Source organism: Mastigoproctus giganteus, chromosome 10 (genome assembly GCF_048544385.1).
Source record: "Mastigoproctus giganteus isolate SK-2022 chromosome 10, ASM4854438v1, whole genome shotgun sequence".
NCBI classification, from domain to species: domain Eukaryota; kingdom Metazoa; phylum Arthropoda; class Arachnida; order Uropygi; family Thelyphonidae; genus Mastigoproctus; species Mastigoproctus giganteus.
This window is the reverse complement of record NC_143584.1, coordinates 43,433,434-43,458,308: the sequence shown is the minus strand read 5'-3', so window position 1 is coordinate 43,458,308 and position 24,875 is coordinate 43,433,434. Positions and strand designations below refer to the sequence as shown.

Below are 24,875 nucleotides of genomic sequence, written 5' to 3'. Positions count from 1 at the left end.
ATCCATTATAGCAACTTACCCATACTATCATTCTTCTCCAATTTGTACAGTAGTCTTCCATGCACAGCAATGTCAAAAGCTTTCCTGAAATCCAAGTATATGATATCAAAATTATTTTTTGCATCCAGTTCCTTTGAACCACATCATAGTATCCAATCAAATTTGTCAGATAAGACGTTCCCTTAACACACCCATGATATGTCTGAATTATTGCTGCAGTCGTGAAGTCAGGCTTCTGTGATCCTGCAATGCATCTTTAACCAGTGACTCCATTATTTTACCCAAAACAGAAGTTAAACTAACTGGTCTGTAATTATTCATGTCAGTCATTCTTCGATCACCCCCCCTCCTTTGTGAATTTGGGATAAAATTGCACATCTCCAGTCCATGGGGACTTCCCGAGTCCAAGGATGCTCACATAATTATGGTAAAGGGTTTGCTAGGTTCCTTTGCCGCTTCCTTTAATATAACTGAATAGATCTCATCCACCCCAGGTGCTTTTCTTATGTTTAACTTGAACAATTTCTCCTCCACTTTGCTCTCAGTTATTACAAAATCATTACACACCCTGTTACAATTTGATAAACTTTTGGCATTTTCCTTCCTTAACTCCTCATATGTGAATGTAGTTGCAAAATACTCATTCAGTTTATCAGCTTCCTGAGCATGATCATCAATAGTCAACCCATCTATGTTAAGTGAACCAATCTGATTCATCCCCTTCTTTTAGAGTTTCTATAAGTAAAGAAATTCTTGCTATATTTCTTAGCATCCTTTGCCAAAGATTTCTCATAATCTGCCTTTGCTTTTCTAATCTCCTTTGTGACTTGATTACAGACTAGCTTATATCTACCATAGGCTTCTGTGTCACCTGATAATTTATATGCTCCGAGTCTCATTAGTTCATTTGACAACCATTTAGGCCTAAACATCGAACAATATTTCGTAATAGGTATGAAAAGTCTAGTAGCTTCCACGATTAATTCCTTGAATGCTTCCCTCTTAGAATTTGCTGTCGGTAACATCATCAGTTGGTCCCAATTTATAGAATTCAAAAACTGTATGAAACCATTGCAGTCACCTTTACAGAAGCCAAAACCCTTTCCTTTACCCCTGATGGTAATTATATCTTTAAGTAAATCCCACATCAGTACACTGTGATCACTGCCACCTTTATCTACAAATTCTTAATACATGATTGATCACTGCTGATAACCAGATCAAGAGTATTACCCTCTCTAGTTGCCTCTCAAACATGCTGCCGCAGAAAACAATCGTCCAATAAATCCACAAAGTCTTGCTAGTGTGCGAGTGACCAACCACAAGTTCCAGTCAATATCTGGGAAGTTAAAATACCCCATTATAAGACATTCTGATTTACTAGCCCACTCCATTTCTCTGTACAATTGTTCATTGTACTCATTCAAGTCATTAGGCCTATAACACACTCCAACTCTTATTTTTGCTTTCCAGTGCTTAAGTCAAACCAAACTGACTCAAAATTGCACTGTTCATCTATATTAACTGGATACACTTTGTTTGATTTTATGTTTTTCTTAATTAACTGCGTAACCTCTCCTACCTTCCTATTCTTTCTATCCTATACTTCTCAAATTCCAATTCTGCATTCCTAATATCTGTGTGACTCCATGTCTCTGATATCCCAACAAATATTCACCTTTGATATCTTGATCAGCACTTCAAATTCATCAAATTTATTTACTATACTTCTAGCATTAGTGTACATGCAAGTATAGATGCACCTATTCTTATTCTTAGTTTCCCTAACACATCCCATGTATTTATTTGTTTCATGATAACTGCCATCAGTCCCTGAAACCCTCAGCACCCCCTAGCTCCAGGCCACTGCTCATTCTAATAGAAGTAGTGCAAAAATCTCCTTCACCTCTGCCTGAGGCTACTTTTAACCTTTTAGTCTGTGAATTCCTCAAGCTAGCAGTTTTCCAACCCACCTAATGCTGCATTGATTACATCAGCAAACACTCTTGCACCATTTCTATTTAAATGTGTAAACCATCCCTGTAGAAGCTGTCTCTCCTGTTAACAAGCACAGACCACGCTGAAAAAAAATTCGACCCCTGAACCATGCACAATCCCTCCAAGGCCAAATTTATTGACAAGGCTCTCATCATATACTCCCTCCTATCATGTCTGGGCAGAATTGCAGACACTTTTAAATTTAAACCTAACTTACGTCTTTTTGTCAACATTGACCTATACTGCAGATCTCCTACTCTTAATGTCACTGGTACCAACGTGTACAACAATATCACCCATTGTGCCCTTAAAAGATGCTATCTGCTCTACAACATCAGCTTTTACCCCTGGCAGACATACCCTGGTCCTATTCCATCTATCCTTTTTACACATTATATTACCCATCTCTCTGACAATAGAGTCACCAACAATAACTAACTCCTGTGGAACCAGCGCATTCTGCCTTCTAGATTTCCGCTGTGTTGCCTGATGCACAAGAGTGAGCTCGGGCACTGAGTTGGACAGCTGAGAGCTTGACGGTCCCTCATATTAATTTCTTCGAGAGCATCTACTCTACACCTCAAGCTCTCATAGATGCCCATTAGAACGCTGAGCTGATGCCTAATTTCTAGACACTCTCTACACCTTGCACACAAAGACATCCTCCTTGGCTAGATCATGTTCTGTTCCAGAGAGTTTTTCAAACATTTCACAAGTTGCACATTTTTTTTTAGGCTGTGATGCATTGGAGAATTGCCCCCCCCCCTCAGTTCTCCCCCAAGTCACAGCACTCCTGCCAATTTGTGCCCGTTGCTTTGCTGCTCTAGTCTGGGGCATGATATTTAAAATTAATATCATTAAATTTAATTAATTAATTGTCAATACTACAATACCTAATAGGACCTAAATGCAGTGATGCATATTATGCTCATTACATTCATTAATTCCAGTGGTCTTCCGAAGAAAGGATGTGAGAAAAATTTTGAAATTATAATACATACAGTGCCACTGTGAACTTGTGTTTATTTTCTAGTGGGTAATAGCACATTCAGATTTCATTTCGAGCCACTATGTGTTCTAAAGTGTCTCCTTCGTGGTTTTACCATCCAAAACATGTAGCACATATTAAGTCATTGTTCCTTCAGCTCTCATATTAAACATCAAGGAATTCATTGAACACACACTTTTTAAAAGGGCAACTCCATGATAATGAGAGTGCAAACTATATACACTAAGTTGCAATGTACTGGCATAGTTGAGGAGAATCCACACTTTCAATATCACTCTTAAATTTATTCACACACTTGTAGACCTGCCATTGACTCATGTATGCTTCACATTCTAATTAAGCCAACATTCTATTATAAATATCAGAAGACTTTATTCCTACTGCATTCAAAAATTGGATTGTAGATTGCCTCACTGTCTTGGTTTCCTTGAATGAGTTCTTCCACAGCCACTATTCAAAAATCAGATTACAGACAGCATCACTACCTTGGTTTCCTCATAATAAGTTCATTCTTCCACTGCTCCTATGACTTCTGTGAAACTTGATATACACTATTGGGCTAACTGTACATTGTGCTTGCCCTGGCTGAGGAGTAAGCACATTGTAATCCTCAACTCACTGGCACTGGTTAAAGAAGCAATGCAGGATCATCTAGACAAGACTTCAGTTACAGTTCGGACACAGCATGGCTTTGTTAAGGGAAAGCCTTGCCTGACCAATTTCATCGGATACTATGATGTAGTCACAAAGGAACTGGATACAGGGAATAACTTTGATATCATATATTTGGATCTTAGAAAAGCTTTTGATACTGTTGCACATGGGAGACTGCTGAACAAATTGGAGCAGTGTGGCATTGAAGGCAAGTTGCTGCTATGGAAAAAGGGATGGTTGAGTGGGAGAAGACAGAGAGTGGTAATCAATGGACACTGCTCATCGTGGACTAATGTTATTAGCGGAGTCCCTCAGGGTTCAGTGTTGAATCCATAGTTGTTTTCTGTATTTATAAATGATATTGATGATGCTGTATCGGGCTTAATGTCCAAGTTTGCAAAAGATACAAAGGTTGGCAGGGTTTTTAAGGACACTAATGACAGTACGCTGCTGCAACAGGATCTAGAAAAGTTGAGCAGATGGGCTGAGAGGTGGCAAATGAAGTTTAACATTGACAAATGTAAAGTACTACATATGGGAAGCAGTAACCCCAGAGTGATGTATCAACTCTGTGGTACTACACTGACAGTGGTAGAGAACGAAAAGGACCTGGGGGTAATTGTGCAGGCAGATATGAAGTTTTCTGAGCAGTGCAGACAGTCTGAAAGAGTAGCTCATAGTGTCTTGTCAATGATATACAGGAATTTTTCTAGCAGGGATATGGAAGTGATTATCCCCTTGTATAAGGCAATGATCAGGCCACACCTTGAGTACTGTATACAGGTCTGGAGGCCTCATTTTAAGAAGGATGTAGAGCTGTTGGAACAAGTACAGAGAATGGCAACAAGATTAGTGAATGAAACAAAGGATTGTTTCATTCACTAATTCCTCTTACAAAGAAAGACTTAAGTTTTGCAAATTACAGTGTCTGGAGACTAAGCACCTGCAAGGTGATCTGATTGAGGTATATAAAGCCTTGAATGGTTTGAGCATGCTCATTGCTGATGGGATTCTTGCTGATGGGATTCTTCCTCTTGCTCAGAATAATTGCCTGAGAGGGCATAAATTCAAATTAAGGAAAGACAGAAATAGGATAGATGTGTGGAAGTTTTGCCTTTAGCCAGCGGGTAGTTGGTTGGTGGAACAGACTTCCATCCTTTGTTGTGGAAGTTGATAGCCTAAATAAATTTAAGGCTGAGCTAAACAGGTACTTGGAACAAATGGAGGGGTGAAGTGGGAGCGGATTTTTTTTTTTTTTTTTGGCTGATGCTGCATAAGCTTGTTTTCTTGCATCATATGCCTCTACTAATGCTAACTCTTTGAGGATTGATGTACAAGAAAATCTTTATGTCATAAGACATTATGGGAGTGAAGTTAAAAAATATGTAATTAATGATATTGAAATTTAAAGAAAAATCTTTCGAGCTTACAGACCAGTAAGGCTCCTGGAGTTGATGGCATATACCCTATAATATTAAGGGAGGCGGCAAGTGAGCACATTGAACAATTGAGGCTAATTATGAGAGCACCACTGGAATCAGGAGATTTTCCATTCGATTCAAAAAGTGCCAATGTATCTCCAATAACATAAAGGCAGTTCTAAGAGTGTAGTGAGAAATTACCAACCAGTCAATCTAACTCAAAATCATGTTTAAAAAATCTAGTTAGCTATTTTGACAGGGTCACTCTTGAGCTGGACTTAGGGAATAATTTCAACATTGTTTATTTAGATTTCAGCAAAGCATTTGACTCAGTCCTATGTGAGCGGTTACTTTACAAGCTAGAACAGGTTGGAATCACAGGGAAAATCCTTAGATGGATAGCAGGATGACTTTAGGGCAGAAGGTTGTGATAAATGGTTATTCCTCATATTGGGTTAACATAAGAAGTGGGTTTCCCCAGGGATCAGTATTGGGACAACTGTTGTTTTTGATTTTCTTAAATGACATTGATGAACGGATAGAGGGAGTGATGTCTAAATTTGCAAATGAGGCAAAGATTAGTAAAGTAGTTAATGATCACTGCCAAGCAGAGCTTCTTCAGAGTGACCTAGATAGACTTCAGGGATGATCAAAAAAGTGGCAGCTTTGTTTTAATCCAGCGAAGTATAAGGTCTTACACCGGGGAAACAGTGACCCCAAAATAACTTATACACTTGGTGGAGTTGAATTAAAGTCAGTAGTTGAAGAAAGGGACTTGGGAGTTACGATATGGTCAGACATGAAGTTCAAGCATTGTAGACAGGTTTCAAGGAAGGCCCATGGTGTGCTATCGATGATTTATCGAATATTTGCTAGTAAAGATAAGGACATCATAATCCCATTATATAAGGCTATTGTCAGACCACACTTGGAATACTGTGTTCAAGTATGGAGACTGCACCTAAAAAAGACATTGAGCTTCTTGAAAGGGTCCAAAGGCAAGTAACTCTCCTGGTGAGATCAGCAAAAGGGTGTCCATATGAGGAAGGCAGGTATTAGGTAATAACTTATCAACTGTGTGGTACTATACTCAATGTAGTGGAGAATGAAAAAGCCTTGGGGGTAACTGTGCCATCAGGCCCTGAATGGATTGAGTAAGCTAATGTTAATGGCATTTTTCCTCTTGCTGAGACCACACGTGAGTGGGCATAAATTCAAGTTGAGGAAGGATGGTTGCAAAATAGATGTGTGGAAGTTTGCCTTCAGCTAGAAGGTGGTTGATTGTCGGAACAGGCTTCCATCTGTTACTGTGGAAGTGGCTGGTTTGAATAAATTCAAGGAAGAACTAGACAAATTCTTGGAAGATATGAATATGTGAATTGTGTAGTTTTTTTTTTGTTTTTTTTGGCTGATGCTATACAAGTTTGCTTTCTTGCATCATTTGCCACTACTACTACTATTATTTCAAAAGTTAGGTATTCTTTTATTTTCAGATTTTTTTTTTTTTTTTTTTTTTTTTTTGACAACTGCTAGTCATGTACAATTCCCAAATCAACCTCTGCTTAGAAAAAACTACTTTTAATCTGGAATGGTTTCCATAATCTTCCTATCATTGACTCTGTTCAAATTATTGCCATTACGTCAGGCAAATGATTCTCTCTCATCCCACTTCACTCTTTAAAAAATAATGTCCAATTTTTAACCATGTATTTTGTTACAAATATATTCATGGCCAAAATTCTTCAAATTCAGCATCCATAATTCTTTCACTTTCTTCTAAACCTGTTAAGGCAGCAACCATCCTACTTCCATTATTTGTAACATTCTTCCTTTGTAAGCATTTCATTTCCATACTATTTGAGCACTTATGAGATGAGCAGCTTTTATGTTTGAGATCAGTACAAAATTTAAAAAATAAAAAAAAACTACTATTAAAATATAAAACTAACATAAACTTACCTGCCCACAAGCTAATCCCATCCCACGTTCCCCCATTCCATGGGGACAAGAAAGGTTCAATTCTAGAGCATCTGCACCAGCATCCTAAGAATTATGAACACGTTTGATTTATCTCGAGTCAAAATCACAGAACAAACCATAAAGATATAAACAGAATGAAAAAAACAAGTTTGAGGCTTACCTCGGACATTTGGGCTAGTTCTATCCAGTCACTTTCGTTATAAGTACACATAATGCTGGCTATTAGAATCTGCAATGGAAAGAGTGATTAAATGTGCACAGTACAACTTACTGTTTATAGATAAAGACAGAAGGGTGGGTGAAAAATTATTCTGCATAGCAAGAAAAAAATTTAAGTCTTCCATGTGTGTAGAATAAGATATTCAGGCATCAAATATTTTAGTGAGGCTAGTTTGGAGCAAATATTATACTAATAAATAATAAATACTGCAAAATATAGAAATTATCACAAAAATTGAAACTATAAATATTTAAAATGATTTTGTTTTATTCAAAATATATTTTTAAACATATTACTAAATTAGATTTCGAAATATTTAATTTAGTAATTTGAAAAAAATGTTTCCCAATGTTTCCCAAAAAAATACAAATCAAGAATTCATTACCAAGATAATATAGTGATGGAAGAACTTAGTGAGTAATCCCTTGATAATTATGTTGCAAAAACCGCAGCAGTTACAGTGTTAGCTAAAATGCTAAACATTAGCATTAGCAAGGGCGCATGATGCAAGAAAGCAAGCTCAGGTAGCATCAGGAAAAAAAAAAAAAAAAAAACCTTCTCATTTCACTCATCCACTTACTCCAAATGTTTGTCTAGTTCTGCCTTGAATCTGTTTAAGCTATCAACTTCTATCAGCTATCAATGACAGATGGAAGTTTTTTCCGGCAATCAACAACCTGCTGTGTGGAAGGTTGCCTTTAGGCAACCTTCCACACATCTATCCTACAACGGTCATTCCTCAATTTGAATTTATGCCCTCTAAGGCAATTATTCTGAGCAAGAGGAAGAATCTCATCAGCATGGAGCATGCTCAAACCATTCAACGCTTCATACACTTCAATCAGATCACCTTGCAGGGACCTAGTCTGTCTCCACACACTGTAATTTTAAAATTTTAAGCCTTTCTCCATAAGGGCAACCCTTTGTTCCATTCACAAATCTTGATTCCCTTCTCTGTACTTGTTCCAACAGCTCTACATCCTTCTTAAAATGAGGCCTCCAGACCTGTACATGAGGTTTTGCCTGACCATTGCCTTATACAAGCGGATAATCACCTCCTTATCCACGCTAGAAAAATTCTTGTATATCATTGACAAGAGTAGATGGTCTGCAAGAGTAGCTCATTGACCATGAGCTACTCTTGCAGACCATCTACACTGATCAGAAAACTTCATATCTCCCTGCACCCTGGTCCTTTTCACTCTCGACCACTGTCAGTGTAGAACCACACAGTTGATATGTTACTCTGGGGTTACTGCTTCCCATATGCAGTACTTTACATTTGTCAATGTTAAGCTTCAGTTGCCACCTCTCAGCCCATCTGCTCAACTTTTCTAGATCCTGTTGCAGCAGCATACTGTCATTGGTGTCATTAACAACCCTACCAACCTTCATACCATCAGCAAAGCTGGACATTAAGCCTGATATACCATCATCAATATCTTTAATGAATACAGAAAACAACAATGGACCCAACACTGAACCCTGGGGTACTCTACTAATAACATTAGTCCAGGAAAAACAGCGTCAATTGATTACTACTCTCTGATTTCTCCCATTCAACCATCCCTTTATCCATAGCAGCAATTTGCCTCCAATGCTACACTGCTCTAATATGTGCAGTAGTCTTCCATGTGCAACAGTATCAAAAGCCTTTCTAAGATCCAAATATATGATATCAAAATTATTCTTTGCATCCAGTTCCTTTGTGACCACATCATAGAATCCAATCAAATTGGTCAGACAAGACTTCACCTTAACAAACCCATGCTGTGTTTGAGCTATAACTGAAGTCATGTCTAGATGATCCTGAATGCTTCTTTAACCAGTGCGTCCATTAATTTCCCTGGAATAGAAGTTAAACTAACAGGTCTCTAATTACCTGTGTCTCCCTTAGATAGTCCTTTATGGATTGGAGTCACATTTGCACATCTCCAGTCCATGAGTACCTCCCCTGAGTCCAAGGAAGTTCTCATAATTATGGCTAATGGTTTGCTTACTTCCTTTGCTGCTTCCTTTAATATAACTGGATAGATTCCATCCACCCCAACCCAAGTGCCTTTCTTATGTTTATCTTCATTCCCCTCCCTGAATAACCCCTCATGTGTGAATGTAGATGAAAAATATTTATATATTTTGTCAGCTACCTGAGCAGGATCATCAACAGTCGAACCATATATGTTAAGTGGACCAATTTGTTTCATCCCCTTTCTTCTAGAGTTTACATAAGTAAAGAACTCTTTGCAGTTTTTCTTTGCATCCTTTGCCAAAGATTTCTCTTAATCTGCCTTTGCCTACCTAATCTCCTTTGTGACTTGATTACAGACAAGCTTATATCTATCATAGGTTTCTCTGTCACCTGTTAATTTATATGTATCCCATGCATTTTTCTTTTGTGCCACATGTCTAATTAGTTTATCTGACATCCATTTAAGTCTAAATCTTGAACAATATTTCTTTGTTGGTATGAAAAGCCTAGTAGCTTCCAAGATTAATTCTTTGAATGCTTCCCATTTTGAATTTGCTGTTGGTAACATCATCAGTTGGTTCCACCATATAGAATTTAAATACTGTCTCAGACCACCATAGTCACCTTTACGAAAGCAAAAACCCTTCCCTTTACCTCTGATGGTAGTTACCTCTTTGAGTAAATTCCACTTCAGCACACTGTCATCACTGCCACCCAGTAGTTCCTTTATCTGCAGATTCTTAGTGCATGAAGAATCACTACTGATAATCAGATCAAAATTATCAATAGCAATTAAGCCTGATATACTATCATTAATGATATTAATGGATACAGAAAACAACAATGGATGCAACACTGAACACTGGGGTACTTCTTTATCATCAGATCAAGAGTATTACTCTCTCTCTCTCTAGTTGCCTCCCAAACATGCTGCTGTAGAAAACAATCATCCAATAAATCGACACAAATGCCTTGCTAGTGTGTGAGTGACCAATCCACAAATTCCAGTCAATCTCTGGGAAATTAAAATCCTCCATTATAAGATACTCTGATTTACTGGCCCACTGTATTTCTCTGCACAACTGCTCATTATACTCATCACTTCATTAGGCCTATAACACACATCTACTCTCATTTTTCCTTTCCCAGTGCTTAATCACACCAGACTCAAACAATGCATTGTCCAACAACATCAACTGGATTCACTTCTTTAGATTTTATGTGTTTCTTAACTAACAGCATAACCCCTCCTCCCTTCCTGTCCTGTCTATCCTTTCTGTACACATTGTACTCCCCAAATTCTAATTCTGCACTGCTTATGTCTGTGTGACACCACGTCTCCGATATCCCAACAATATCTGCCTTTGATATCTTGACCAGTACCTCAAATTCATCAAATTTATTTACCAAACTCCTAGCATTGGCGTACACACAAGTATACATGCACCTGTTTCTACTCTTAGTTACCATAACACAGCCCCTGTACTTACTTATTCCACTATGACTCCAAGCAGTTCTGGAAATCCCCATTGCCTTGCTTTCCAGGCTGCTGCTCAATTGCATTTCAATAGAACCAGTGCAAGAATCACTTTCACCTCTGCCAGCGGATACTGTTAATCTATTAGTCTGTGTATCCCCTCCAAGCTAGCAGTTTTCAACCCACCTAACTCTGCCTCAATAGCATCAGCAAATATTCTTGCACCCTTTCTATTTAAGTGTATCCCAGAGAAGCAGTCTCTCCTGTTAACAAGCACAGGTCAGGCCGAAAAAAATTCTACCGATTGAGCCTTGCACAATCTCTCCAGGCCGAATTGATCGACAAGGCTCTCATCATATACTCCCTCCTATCGTCTAGGCAGAATTGCAGACACTTTCAAATTCAACCCTAACTCATGGATTTTTTTTTCATCACAGACCTGTACGTATTAAGTAATTCTGCTGATCTCCTACTCTTAATATCATTTGTGCCAACGTGTACAACAATATCACCTTTTGTGGCCTTAAAAGATGATATCTGCTCTACAACGTCATCATCTTTGGCCCCTGGCAGACATACCCTATCCTTTTTGCACAATATGTTTCTCCGTTTCCCTGACAATAGAGTCACAGACAACAACTAGTTCCTTTAGGACCAGCGCATTCTGCCTTGGGGGTTGCCACTGTGTTGTGTGGTGCCTCCATAGCCAGGTGGGCAGGAGCAGCAGTGCGTAGCACACGCTTCTTATTAGTTCAAGGTTCGAGCCTATGACCACCAAATACAGAGCATGCGGAAAGGTCAGGGAATGACCACCGCATATCCCTGGAGCAATATGGCCTTAGTTGCTAATGCTCCTAAAAACCAAATAACAAACAACAACAGGTGTGTTGCATGATGTTCAAGTGCAAGCTCTGGCATTGATGTGGGCAAATAAACTGGTTGAATGAACTGGTTGTTCATTCAACCAGTTTATTTCAAGTAGGCCAAGGTGAACTTTGAATAACAATTTACCGAAGAAGATGTCCGAGTTAATAAAAAGATGAGATGCTGAATTCTTTTGTGCATTTTTAAAAAACTCACAGTTAATATTCATTTATTCCTTCCTTGCTGTCTTAAAATATGGAACTCACTTTACACAGAATTTCAGATAATGAATTTTTGACATAATTGACGAAACCATGTTAGTGTTCATTCATTAATTCCTTTACAAACCATTCATGATTTTTTCTGAGAATTGTAAACAGGTTGCAAGGTGTCCTATGGTGTCCTATCAATGATCTGTTGATAATCTATTCACCCATGGTGTCCTATCGATGATCTATCAAACTTCTGCAAGTAGAGATAGGGACGTGATAATCCCATTATATAAGGCTTTTGTTAGACCACACTTGGAATACTGTGTTCAAGTATGGAGACTGCACCTAAAGAAAGACATCAAGCTTCTTTAAAGGGTGCAAAGATGGGGTGACTCACCTGCTGAGATCGGCAAAAGGGCATCCTTATGAAGAAAGACTTCAAATATGTGGGTTGCAGAGTTTGGAAACTAGACACCTCAGAGGAGATTTGATTGAGGTGTTTAAGGCTCTGAGAGGCATCAGTAAAATGATGTCTCTCAGAGCCTTATGGTTACGGGGGGAAATGTTTAGATTGGACTGCAGGAAGTTTTATTTTAGCCAGCAAGTTATAAATTACTGGAATAAGTTGCCTTCATGGGTGGTAGAAGGCTGACAGTTTGGGGAAATTCAAAGGTCATCTGGATAGTACCTTCGGGTCAGGGAAGCGCATAGGATGATAGGTTTAATTTCCTTTTCTTTTATTAATTATTATTATTTATCATTGTTTTATTTGTTTTTTTTTTTTTTTTTTGGCTGGTGCAGCATAAGCCATAGGCTTTCTTGCACCATGCGGCCATTACTAATACTAATGATTTTACCATAATTTTTCATTCTTTATGAAAAAATAATTTTAAGCATAAGTAGATTTAAAATAATTAGTCATACTGAATTTTTCATCAGAAATGAGACTTAGAGGCTCGGTAATAAGGAAACTATTCTGGACCTACAGTTGCAGTAAATTTCTGTTATAATGCTTTTGAGGGGACTGGACCTCACAGCAATATAAGTAAGAAAGAATAATAATAATAAGCAGCACTACTTTCTGGGGGTTATTTTTCATATTTCATCCATATGTCAGTAGTTAATGATTTTTTCTTTAGGACTTTGCAGTATTTATGAACCAACAATTTCAATGTAAATTGAAAACTTATTAAAATAATGCACTATGCTAACTGGACCATAAATGATTGTTCAAATGATTCCTTAGTCTTTATCATCCCTTCCTCCAAAACAAAAATGAAGGGCAAGGAGGTCAAGAATGAATAATCCAGGAATGAAGAATCAATAAATTCGTTCTTGGGGCCCAAAAAAAAATAATAATAAATAATGTAACCTAAACCAATATACAGCAAGTGGGAAAGAATTTTATCAGGAGAGCTATAGATGTTAAAAAATGCTGGCACTTCATAGAATTCATCATGGAGTCAGAAAAAAAAAAAAAAAAAAAACACGCACGTCAGTATTAACAACAGCTGTTTAAAACATTTAAAAACAACAGTTAAAACTTCTCGGTATTAAGCCACAATAATAATTTCCCTTGAATGATGGTGCAGACTGTATTCATGTTTATATAGTTTCAAATATTGGTGGGTGACTGTTAGTCCTCATGCTTTCAGCAAAAAATTCTCCACACAAAAGATTTGAAGCTACTTAACTTTTTTTTCCATAGAATTATCTCTGTTATTAGAAGCATTTCACGTGTTTACGTGACTGACTTTCCAAATTTACAACAAATGTAATGTTAACACATTGTTGAAATTTCTTCATTTTTTCAGTATCAAGGGTTTAGTGTCGAGAAACATTAAATACAAAATCATGTTTTTTCAGGAACAAGGAAAAACAGTTTTGACTACAGCCTTGCCTTCAATTTCTAAAAAACCATATAAAATGAGAAAAAATTAAAAACAGTTACTTATAAGCATAGTTAATATAGCATAATATATACTAACATTGATTTCCATAATGCTGTTTAATAATTCACTAATAAATTAATTAATACTATGGTGTTGTAGATAACACTTTTTGACATTAAAAATAGAGTAGAGAAAGGCACATTACATTTTCTCTAAACTACTTTTGACATTAAAAATAGTTTAGAGAAAGGTACATTACATTTTTGCATTAATTAAATTTTTATTGAAATGTGTCATTTTTGTTCACAATAAATTCTATCATGCATTAAATTTGTTCATTCCCTTGTTCTTCTTCATTACCATCATCATCATTGTATCATTGCCATCATCATTGGCTTCACTGGGACCTTCACTGAGACCCTTACAGAACCCAAGATAGTGTTGGGGAATAATATTTACTCGGCATAAGTCCAGGAGGTCGTTATGCTTCTCAACTTGTATCTGCAGAGGGCTATTATATTTCTTCTTTAATTCCAAATTTCAGAAGGTGAAACCACAAAGAATCTGTCTTTGAATTTTAATACCTCTTCCTGGCTGACTTCTTTCACTAGGTACTTCCCAGATTTTGAAGCCATTCTGGTCAATACATACCATCCAGAAGGATCAAAAATATCAACAGTTCTGCTTGCAGTGTCAATGTGTGCATGCATGCTACCACAATGTATGCTGTCAGATTGTAGAGAGCCACACATCATTTATAAAAAATTGCTTTTGCGTTGACTTTAGGACAGTACCTCACCACTTCAAAATTCATAAAAGTGAAGTTCATTTCCAATTGATTTTTGTTCCAATCTGTCTTTCCATTCCTGGGATCTAACTTTTCTGTTGATATGTTGTTTAAAGCCTTCTTTATTTTTATCTTTTTCCTCCTCACTCATTTTCTGAAACCTAAAGCACTTATTGCATGTATCTTTTCATGGAGTATGAAAAGACATATTGAACTTTGTGTAAAATACTTGTCAGTAGAACCAGGATTTTTCAGGCCTGATGTTTTCTTCAGCACACTTCTCTAAGTATAAATCATAAATTTTAGAGAGGTTCAAATCACTTGGCAGATATTGCTGTTGTGTGTCTTTTCTTGTGTAATGTGATGGAATTTTGGGAAGGAGTTAATATGCTTGTAAATTGTTTGTAGGGCAGTTACTCTAGGCTCATGCTTTCCTCTTTTATCATTTTCAACTACAAGCTGTTCATTCCTTTTTTCAAAACATTAGCCACTACTGTATTTGAAATGGTCAGGGTAGCTAAAAAGACACCTTGGCAGACTGACTTTGTTGCCATCCTTTCCTAACCAAAATTATTCTTGATTTCACCCTCCTAGACAATTCACTTTTAGAACAAGTAGTTGCCTTCTCTGTTTCATCAATCAGTGCACTTAGAACTTTGTATCTAGACTAGCGTATATCTGCCATAGGCTTCTGTGTCACCTGATAATTTATATGCACACCACATTTTTTTTTTCTCTGCCACGATCCTCATTAGTTTATCTGACGTCCATTTAGGTCTAAATCTTGAACAGTATTACTTAGTTCACATCTCCAGTCCATAGGGACCTCCCCTGACTCTAAGGATGCTCTCATTATTATGGCTTAAATCCTTTCTCCTCTGCCATCCTTTCCTAACCAAAATTATTCTTGATTTCACCCTCCTAGACAATTCACTTTTAGAACAAGTAGTTGCCTTCTCTGTTTCATCAATCAGTGCACTTAGATATAACCTTTTCTTATTTGAGTCGCTTATGTTCCAGTGTTCTTCAAATACTTTTTGCCTCTTGTTTTCATTTAAAATAAAATATTTTCTTGGGATTTTTGAACAGTCTTTTGGTAAAACATGTTTTGCAGCTATTCCTTTGCCACTACTAATGGAAAAATGGGCCTCTTCCATTTGTATCTTTTTTATGATCATGTTCCTTTTCCATGTATCAGGCTTGGAGATCTTCCATCTTTTGTATCCCATCTAATGTTGCAGAGACCTCAGCGGCATATTGTCCTGGATTAGGAGCACCTGAAAGAGTATCACAATCTTCTATTTGTGGATTTATGTTTGTTAAAGTGACAAACTTTCTTCTTTGAGTTATTTTCTACTTTATCATCAGAAGAGACAGAGAGAGGTAACTACCATCAGGGGTAAAGGGAAGGGTTTTTGCTTTCGTAAAGATGATTACGGTGGTCTCAGACAGTATTTAAATTCTATACAGTGGGACCAACTGATGATGTTACAAACAGCAAATTCAAAATGGGAAGCATTCAAAGAATTTATCTTTGAAGCTACTAGGCTCTACATACCAACTAAGAAATATTGTTCAAGGTTTAGGCCTAAATGAATGTCAGATGAACTAATGAGACATGTGGCAGAGAAGAAAAATGCATGGGATACATATAAATTAATGGGTGGCATGGAAGCCCATGATAGATATAAGCTGGTCCTGTAACCAAGACACAAAGGAGATTAGGCAGGCAAAGGTAGATTATGAGAAATCCTTGGCAAAGGATGCAAAGAAAAACAATAAAGAGTTTTTTACCTATGTAAACTCTAGAAGGAAAGGGATGAATCAGATTGGTCCACTGGACATTGATGGTTCAACTGTTGATGATCCTGCTCGGTGGCTAACAAACTAAATGAGTATTTTGCATCTATATTCACCCATGAGGAGTTATTCAGGAAGGGGAATACCAGAAGTGAGTTAAATTCTGGCAGTGAGTTGGTTGATTTTGTAATAACTGAGAAGAAAGTGGAGGAGAAATTGTTGAAGATAAACACAAGAAAGGCACCCGGGATGGATGGGATCTATCCAGTTATATTAAAGGAGGCAGCAAAGGAAGTAAGCAAACCCCTAGACATAATTATGAGAGCTTCTTTGGACTCAGGGGAGGTACCCATGGACAGGAGATGTGCAAATGTGACCTCAATTCACAAAGGAGGATCAAAGGGCAACACAAGTAATTATAGACCTATTAGTTTAACTTCTGTTCCAAGAAAATTAATGGAGGCACTGGTTAAAGAAGCACTGCAGGATCATCTAGACAAGACTTCAGTTATAGCTCGGACACAGCATAGTTTTGTTAAGAGAAAGTCTTGCCTGACCAATTTGACTGGATACTATGATGTGGTCACAAAGGAACTGGATACAGGGAATAACTTTGATATCATATATTTGGATTTTAGAAAGGCTTTTGATACTGTTGCACATGGAAGACTGCTGCACAAATTGGAGCAGTGTGGCACTGGAGGCAAATTGCTGCTATGGATAAAGGGACGGTTGAGTGGGAGAAGACAGAGTGGTAATCAATGGACACTGCTCATCGTGGACTAATGTTATTAGTGGAGTCCCTCAGGGTTCAGTACTGGGTCCATTGTTGTTTTCTGTATTTATAAATGATATTGATAATGGTATATCAAGCTTAATGTCCAAATTTGCAGGCGATACGAAGGTTGGCAGGGTTGTAAGGACACTAATGACAGTACTCTGCTGCAACAGGATCTAGAAAAGTTGTGCAGATGGGCTGAGAGGTGGCAAATGAAGTTTAACATTGACAAATGTAAAGTACTACATATGAGAAGCAGCAACCCAAGAGTAACGTATGAACTCTGTGGTACTCAATTCTCTACTACACTGACAGTAGTAGAGAATGAAAAGGACATGGGGGTAATTGTGCAGGCAGATATGAAGTTTTCTGAGCAGTGCAGACAGTCTGCAAGAGTAGCTCATAGTGTCTTGTCAATGATATACAGGAATTTTTCTAGCAGGGATAAGGAGGTGATTATCCCCTTATATAAGGCAATGGATGTAGAGCTGTTGGAAAGAGTACAGAGAAGGGCTACAAGATTAGTGAATGGAATAAAGGGTTGCTCTTATGAAGAAAGGCTTAAATTTTGCAAATTACAATGTCTGGAGACTAGGCACCTGCGAGGTGATCTGATTGAGGTATAAAGCCTTGAATGGTTTGAGCATGCTCAATACTGATGGAATTCTTTCTCTTGCTCAGAATAATCATTTGAGAGGGCATAAATTCAAATTGAGGAAAGATAGATGTGTGGAAGTTTGCCTTTAGCCAGCAGGTGGTTGGTGGAACAGACTTCCATCCTTTGTTGTGGAAGTTGATAGCCTAAATAAATTTAAGGCTGAGCTGGACAGGTACTTGGAAAGAATGGAGGGGTGAAATGGGAACGTGTTTTTTTTTTTTTTTTTTTTGGCTGATGCTGCATAAGCTTGCTATTTTGCATCATATGCCTCTTCTAATGCTAATGCTAAAACAAAAGAAGAAAAGTTTTCTTCTGACTCAGGAATGTAATGTGGGTCTGTATTGGAGTCTTCGAAAAAATCATCTTCCCTGACTATTGATGTTAGCCCAAGCTAGAAAGAAACTTTTTAATTGGACTTATGTGGAAATATTAAAGCAATTAAGCAGAATGAAACTTAACAGAATGAATGACTCTGATGAGTATAATAAACAACTGTACAGGGAAATAAAGTGAGCCAGTAAATCAGAGAATCTTATAATGAGGGATTTTAATTTCCCAGATATCGACTGGAATTTGTGATTTGGTCACTCACACACTAGCAATGCTTTTTGAATTTATTGGATGATTGTTTTCTACAGCAGCATGTTCAGGAGTCAACTAGAGGGAGTAATACTTTTGATCTGATTATCAGTAGTGATTCTTCATGCATTAAGAATCTTCAGATAAAGGAACCACCAGATGGCAGTGATCACAGTGTGCTGAAGTGGGATTTACTCAAAGAGGTAACTACCATCATGGGTAAAGGGAAGGGTTTTTGCTTTCGTAAAGGCGACTACGGAGGTCTGAGACAGTATTTAAATTCTATACAGTGGGACCAACTGATGACGTTACCAACAGCAAATTCAAAATGGGAAGCATTCAAAGAATTAATCTTGGAAGCTACTAGGCTTCACATACCAACTAAGAAATATTGTTCAAGGTTTAGGCCTAAATGGAGGTAAGATGAACTAATGAGACATGTGGCAGAGAAGAAAAATGCATGGGATACATATAAATTAATGGGTGGCATGGAAGCCCATGATAGATATAAGCTGGTCCTGTAACCAAGACACAAAGGAGATTAGGCAGGCAAAGGTAGATTATGAGAAATCCTTGGCAAAGGATGCAAAGGAAAACAATAAAGATTTCTTTACCTATGTAAACTCTAGAAGGAAAGGGATGAATCAGATTGGTCCATTGGACATTGATGGTTCAATTGTTGTTGTTGTTGTTGTTTATGGGGTTTTAAGTGCAATGGCTACTTAGGCCATATTGCACTTAGAAAAGTGGTTCATACTGCCTGTTTGTTTCATGTAGAAGCAATTAGAAACGGCTATACATTCCTATTTGTTTTAGGAAGGAGAAGAATTCTGCGATGTTTGATTTTTCGCCTATGATATGGCTAAGTGACAATGGTACCTTTAAGCTTGCTAGAGAACTGAATGACATTAGTCGAGCATTATGATACAGAGTACATTCTAGAAGTATGTGTTTCACTGTAAGTGGTGTATGACAATGATTACGCTCAGGAGGGTCATTCCCTGAGAGGAGGAACAAATGAGTTAAATGAGTATGACCGATTCTGACTCTGGTTAGGATTACTTCTTCTTTTCTGTTAGTAATGAGGCTAGAGGCCCATAATTTTGGTACAGGTTTAATTTGAAAAAGTTTATTATGAATTTGTGCTTGCCATTGTAGAGTCCATCGATCTTTACATATACTTCGGATCTTCATTTTATAATCAGTAAACGGTATTAAGAAATTTGTTGGGGCTGCTCTAGATGGATGTTTGGCAGCATCATCCGCAATTTCATTTCCTGGTATTCCAGTATGACCAGGTATCCAGCAGAAAATAACCTTTTGTTGGCACTCTCTCAGACGTATCAACTCTGTTCTAATGAGCTTTAATAGAGGGTGAGTAGACGGGGAATTGTTTTGCAAGGCTGATAAGGAACTCTGCGAGTCTGTGTAAATTAAGCTCTTTTGAATTGACATATGGAAAATACTTTCTATAGCAAGCTTTATGGCATATAATTCAGTTGTGTAGCTACTGCACTCTGTTGGGAGAGATAGAGAAATGGTAGTATCTGGGAGTACTACTGCTGCGCCTGATCCACTCTCAGACTTCGATCCATCTGTATAGATTTTAGCGAAGTCAGGATAACGTTGAGTATGCGCTATGTGTAGCTGCTGGATATTAATATCTGATAGAGAGTGTTTACCCCACTGGTAGAAATAATTGTCACAAGATGGTGTGATGACAGACCATGGAGGATCAGGATCTATAGGATCTCGTAAAATTTTATTGAAGTGTACATCCCAATCTTCTGCTAGCTGTTTTAATCTAATACCAGCAGGCCGAACTGTCTGTGGTTTGTTTCTGTATAAGGTCATAAACTGTGGATTGTAGAGTTTTGGCCAATTAGGATGGGTCATCTGGCTTTGGATCTTGGTTGCATAATTCAGCAGCAGCATCTTTCTCCTGATATTTAGGGGAGGTTCATGAGCTTCAACATACAAGCTTTGCACTGGAGATGTTCTGAACGCACCTAGTGCTGTTCTGAGAGCTGAATGTTGAATAGGATTGAGGCGAGATAAAGCGCTCTCCCTAGCAGAATCGAAGACAGGGGCACCGTAGTCCAGTCGAGATCTGATTATGGATCTATATATATGTAGCAGGCTTTGGCGATCTGCTCCCCATGTTGTGGCTGATAAGACTCTGAGAATGTTCAGTTTTTTTTGACAAGTAGTCCGGAGATGTTCAATGTGCTTTTGGAAATTTAACTTATTGTCAAAGAACAATCCCAGTAGACGAGTACAGTCAGCTATGGGAAGAGGATGGTTATTCAATTGCAGCTCAGGTTCAGGATGCATATTGCGTCTAGAGCAGAAGTGTATGGCAGTAGATTTCTGGCTGGATAGTCTATAACCATTTTGTGTCATCCATGTCAGGATGCGATTCATTGATATTTGAAGTTGGCGTTCAATGTAATGCATGTTTTGAGAATGACAGGAAATCGAGAGATCATCTGTGAAAAGGTATGAATCCACCGTTTTCGGAATGAGTTCAATTATATGGTTTATTCTCATTGCAAACAAGGTAGCGCTGAGAACAGATCCCTGTGGAATTCCTTCTTCTTGGATAAAGATTTTAGAGAGGGTTCCCCGATAACGAACTTGAAAGGATCTCCGTTGAAGAAAATTTTGGATAAAATATGGTAAATTACCTCTCAGGCCAAGAGAATGTAGATCCTTTAAGATTCCAAAACGCCACGTAGTGTCAAAGGCTTTCTCAACGTCAAGACAGACCATGACGAGATGTTCCTTTTTGATGAAAGCATTTCTGATATTTGACTCAGCTTTGATCATAAGATCCAAGGCGGATCGGTTTTTCCGGAATCCAAATTGTTCTTTATTTATCAAGTTTTGAGACTCGAGGAACCAGGTGAGACGGCCATGTATCATTTTCTCAAGAGTTTTGCTGAGACAGCTGGTGAGGGATATCGGTCTGTAATTTTGAGGAACCGAATGATCTTTACCGGGTTTTGCAATCGGTATTACATAAGAATGACTCCAGGAGCTGGGGAGGGTATGTTCAGAAAATATTCGATTATAAAATATGAGCAGCGAAAACAGTGATCTTTGATCCAGATTTCGGAGCATTACATAATATAACCCATCAGGGCCAGCAGCACTGTTTCTTGAGTTGGTAAGAGCTTGCTGTAGCTCGAACATGGTAAATGGCTGATTATACGATAAAGCCGAATTGTCAGCGTAATTCAGTTTGGATCTCTCTGCAACGGTTTTACGTTTTTGGAATGATTGATCATAAGCATTACAAGAAGACAACAGAGAAAATACAATTCCCAGTGCATTTGATATATCTGTGGGATTAGAGAGTTCTTGTCCATTCCAGTTTAGTAGCGGGGTGGATAGAGGAGGAAATTTATTGTTTAAACATTTTATTTTTCTCCAGATTAATCTGATATCGGTATTTTTATTAACTGATGAGGCGAATTTAATCCAAGTTTCTTTTTTTGCTTTGCGTCTGATGTAGCGAGCTTTAGCTCTGAGCCGTTTATAGTTAATAAGATTGGGGGTGGTAGGATTTTTGCGGAAAAGATTCCATGCTTTGTTTTTCTTTTTTTTTGCATTATTGCAATCTTCATTCCACCAGTAATTTAATTTTCGTCTATTACTTGCTTGATATTGAGGAACTGCGATGGATGCAGCTGCCAGCATTTGATTTGTGATATGCTCAGTAACGCTATTGATGGAACCGGACTGAATGATATCGTTGTCAAATGAGATGTGCGATCTGTATTTTTCCCAATCAGCCTTTGAAAATTTCCATTTAATTGGACTTTCTATTGGGTAGGAACAGGATGTTTGAATTTTGCAGATTAATGGATAATGGTCACTACTATAAGGATCATTCAGAGGTACCCAATCTATACTTGGAAAGAGGATTGGGGAACATATGGAAAGATCTATAGCAGATATTGAGCCAGTAGGGAGATGCACATATGTAGGAGACCCAGTATTCAGTAATGATAAATTCTGCCTATCAATCAACGTTTTGATCAGCTTACCCCGTCTGTCTGAGGTGGGGGAACCCCATAATGGGTGATGTGCATTAAAGTCTCCTAGTAAACAAAACGGTGATGGTAACTGCATAACAAGATCTTCAAGTTCCTGAATAGTATATTGATGATTGGGCGGAAGATAAATGGAAGCCAATGTCAAAGTAATACCACTAACAACACGCGTGGCAACAGCTTCTAAGGATGTTCGTAAGGGAATACGTCTGGCGGGGATGGTGGAATCCACGAGTATCGCTACTCCGCCATGAGCGTTATTAGACACAGTCCTGTCTTGCCTGAATACAGTGTAATTTTTGATTGAGACTGAGACCAGTGATGTCAAATTAGTTTCTTGTAAGCACATTGCAAGAGGTTTATAGTGATGAATTAATTCGTATATATCATCTAAGTTACTGCGAAGACCTCTACAGTTCCATTGTATAATATGTTCCATTATTTGGTTTTGTAAGAGGAAGCTGAATCTGTCTGCTTTTTATGCGTAGGTTGTTTGTGACGGTCAGATTTAGATTTGTCTTTTCTAGGAAAAGAAGGGCGTCCTGAATCATTTTTATCCTCCATGTCTCCATCTGCATATAATTCAAGAAAATCTTCTTGGTTGGGCATATCATCTGTATCCATGCTTGTTGGTTGTTTCACCTCCACACTATCTGATTTATGTACTTTTTCTGCCACTGTATTGTGGGTTAGGTTTTGAGTTGGAATTGTGAGTGGCGTATTATTACTTTGGTCCACTAACTGTGATTCAGATGTAGGCTGAGTTGATAGTACAGATCGAGCCCAGTCGGCGATCGATTTATCTGGAGAGACTGACACTTCTGTTTGACATGCTACCGATTTATAACTATGGGCAGCCGAAGCATAAGTAGTTTTTGGAATACTTGATTTTACTTGTCTTCTAGCTTCTTGAAAAGATACTTTATTTTCTGTCTTGTATTTCTGTATTTTTTTTCCTAACTTCCAAAGATCACAATCTTTGGAGTAGGCTGGATGATTGCCCTTGCAATTAGGACACTGCGGAGTTTGTGCCTTGCATTCAGATTGAGTGTGAGTTGTGCATCCGCAGTTTGGACATGTTGCATCTCCACGGCATGCTGTCTGGGAGTGGCCAAATTTCTGACATTTGTAGCATCTCAGAGGGTTCGGGATATAGGGCCGAACACAACAGTTTAAATAGCCTGCTTTAACCGAGGATGGTAGATTCGGCGAACTAAAGGTTAAAATTATGCTACGGGTTGGGACTAAGATGCCGTCTTTTCGTATCATGATTCTCTTGGCCTGAGTTACATTTTGATCTTTTAGTTCCTGAATTATTTCTTCCTCGGAAACGTTCAATAGGTCCCATTCACTGATCACTCCCTTGGAAGAATTCAGGGTGTTGTGTGGAGTGACTTGGATTGGAATTCCACTTAAAGATGTAAGTTTTAACAGGAGGTCAGAGTGTCTTGGAAGAGAGGTCTCTATTAGCAAGTCGCCAGATTGAAGGCGTTTCACCATTTTTGGAGATGCTGCTGCATTTATAAGGCATCGTTGTATGATGAAAGGCGAAAGCTTGCTGACAGATTGTGAAGACAGAGAATGGATGATCAGGAAAGCTGGAGCTTCCTGCTTGTTTGCATCCTTTTTTAGTCTTTTCGACAATGAAAAGTCATGATCAGTTTCGTGGTTGTCTTGTTGCGAGCTCTTTGGCTCTAATCGTGGGAAGTCATTAGTATCCATGTTTACTCCTTTTAGCCCTGGGAGAAGTACTTTCTTCTCCCAGACTACCAGCCCCGCCACGTGGAGGCAGGAGCAGTGCCACCAGTGACCAAGCGGATATTAAGGTTAGTAGAGTGTGAGTATTTAATATAAATACTAAGAAAGAAAGGTAGATTCCCTTTCTGGGTTCTTACGTAAGACTTTTTAAGTGAAGAACCGCTTTAAGTGAACAAAACAGGAGAAAATCGTACAACAAAAAATAGAACTATATCACTTTCAAAGATCACTTTATGAGTCGCAGAGAAAAATCGCTTGTCACTATCGCTTGGCACTCGGGGCCTGATGGTTCAACTGTTGATGATCCTGTTCAGTTGGCTAACAAACTAAATCAAGCAGTCTTCCATGAGCAACAGTATCAAAAGCTTTCCTGAAATCCAAGTATATGTTATCAAAATTATATTTTGCATTCAGTTCCTTTGTAACCATATTGTAGTATCCAATCAAATTGGTCAAACAAGACTTCTGTTAACAAACCTATACTGTGTCTGAACTATTACTGCAGTCTTATCTAGGTGATCCCGCATCATTTCTTTAACCAGTGACTCCATTATTTTCTCCGGAACAGAAGTTAAACTAACAAGTCTATAATTAATTATTTTTGTCACCCTTTGAATCCCCTTTGTGATTTGGGGATACATTTGCACATCTCCAGTCCATGGGGACCTCCCCCGAATCTAAGGATGCCTCCTTCAATATAACTGGAAAGATTCCATATGCCCCAGATGCCTTTTTTATGTTTAACTTAAACAATTTTGCCT

At 38.1% G+C, this 24,875-nt stretch overlaps 1 protein-coding gene across 1 annotated transcript in view; it reads right to left on the bottom strand.

Annotated features, from left to right (window-relative positions):
* su(r) (dihydropyrimidine dehydrogenase su(r)) overlaps positions 1 to 24,875 on the bottom strand; it is a 466,373-nt gene that overhangs the window by 131,054 nt on the left and 310,444 nt on the right. The window contains exons 18-19 of the mRNA XM_090382920.1: positions 7,223 to 7,291; positions 7,042 to 7,125 (exon numbers count right to left, since the gene is read on the bottom strand). Of these exons, the coding sequence (XP_090239046.1) occupies positions 7,042 to 7,125; positions 7,223 to 7,291 (153 nt within the window). The remainder of the gene's footprint in view (positions 1 to 7,041; positions 7,126 to 7,222; positions 7,292 to 24,875) is intronic.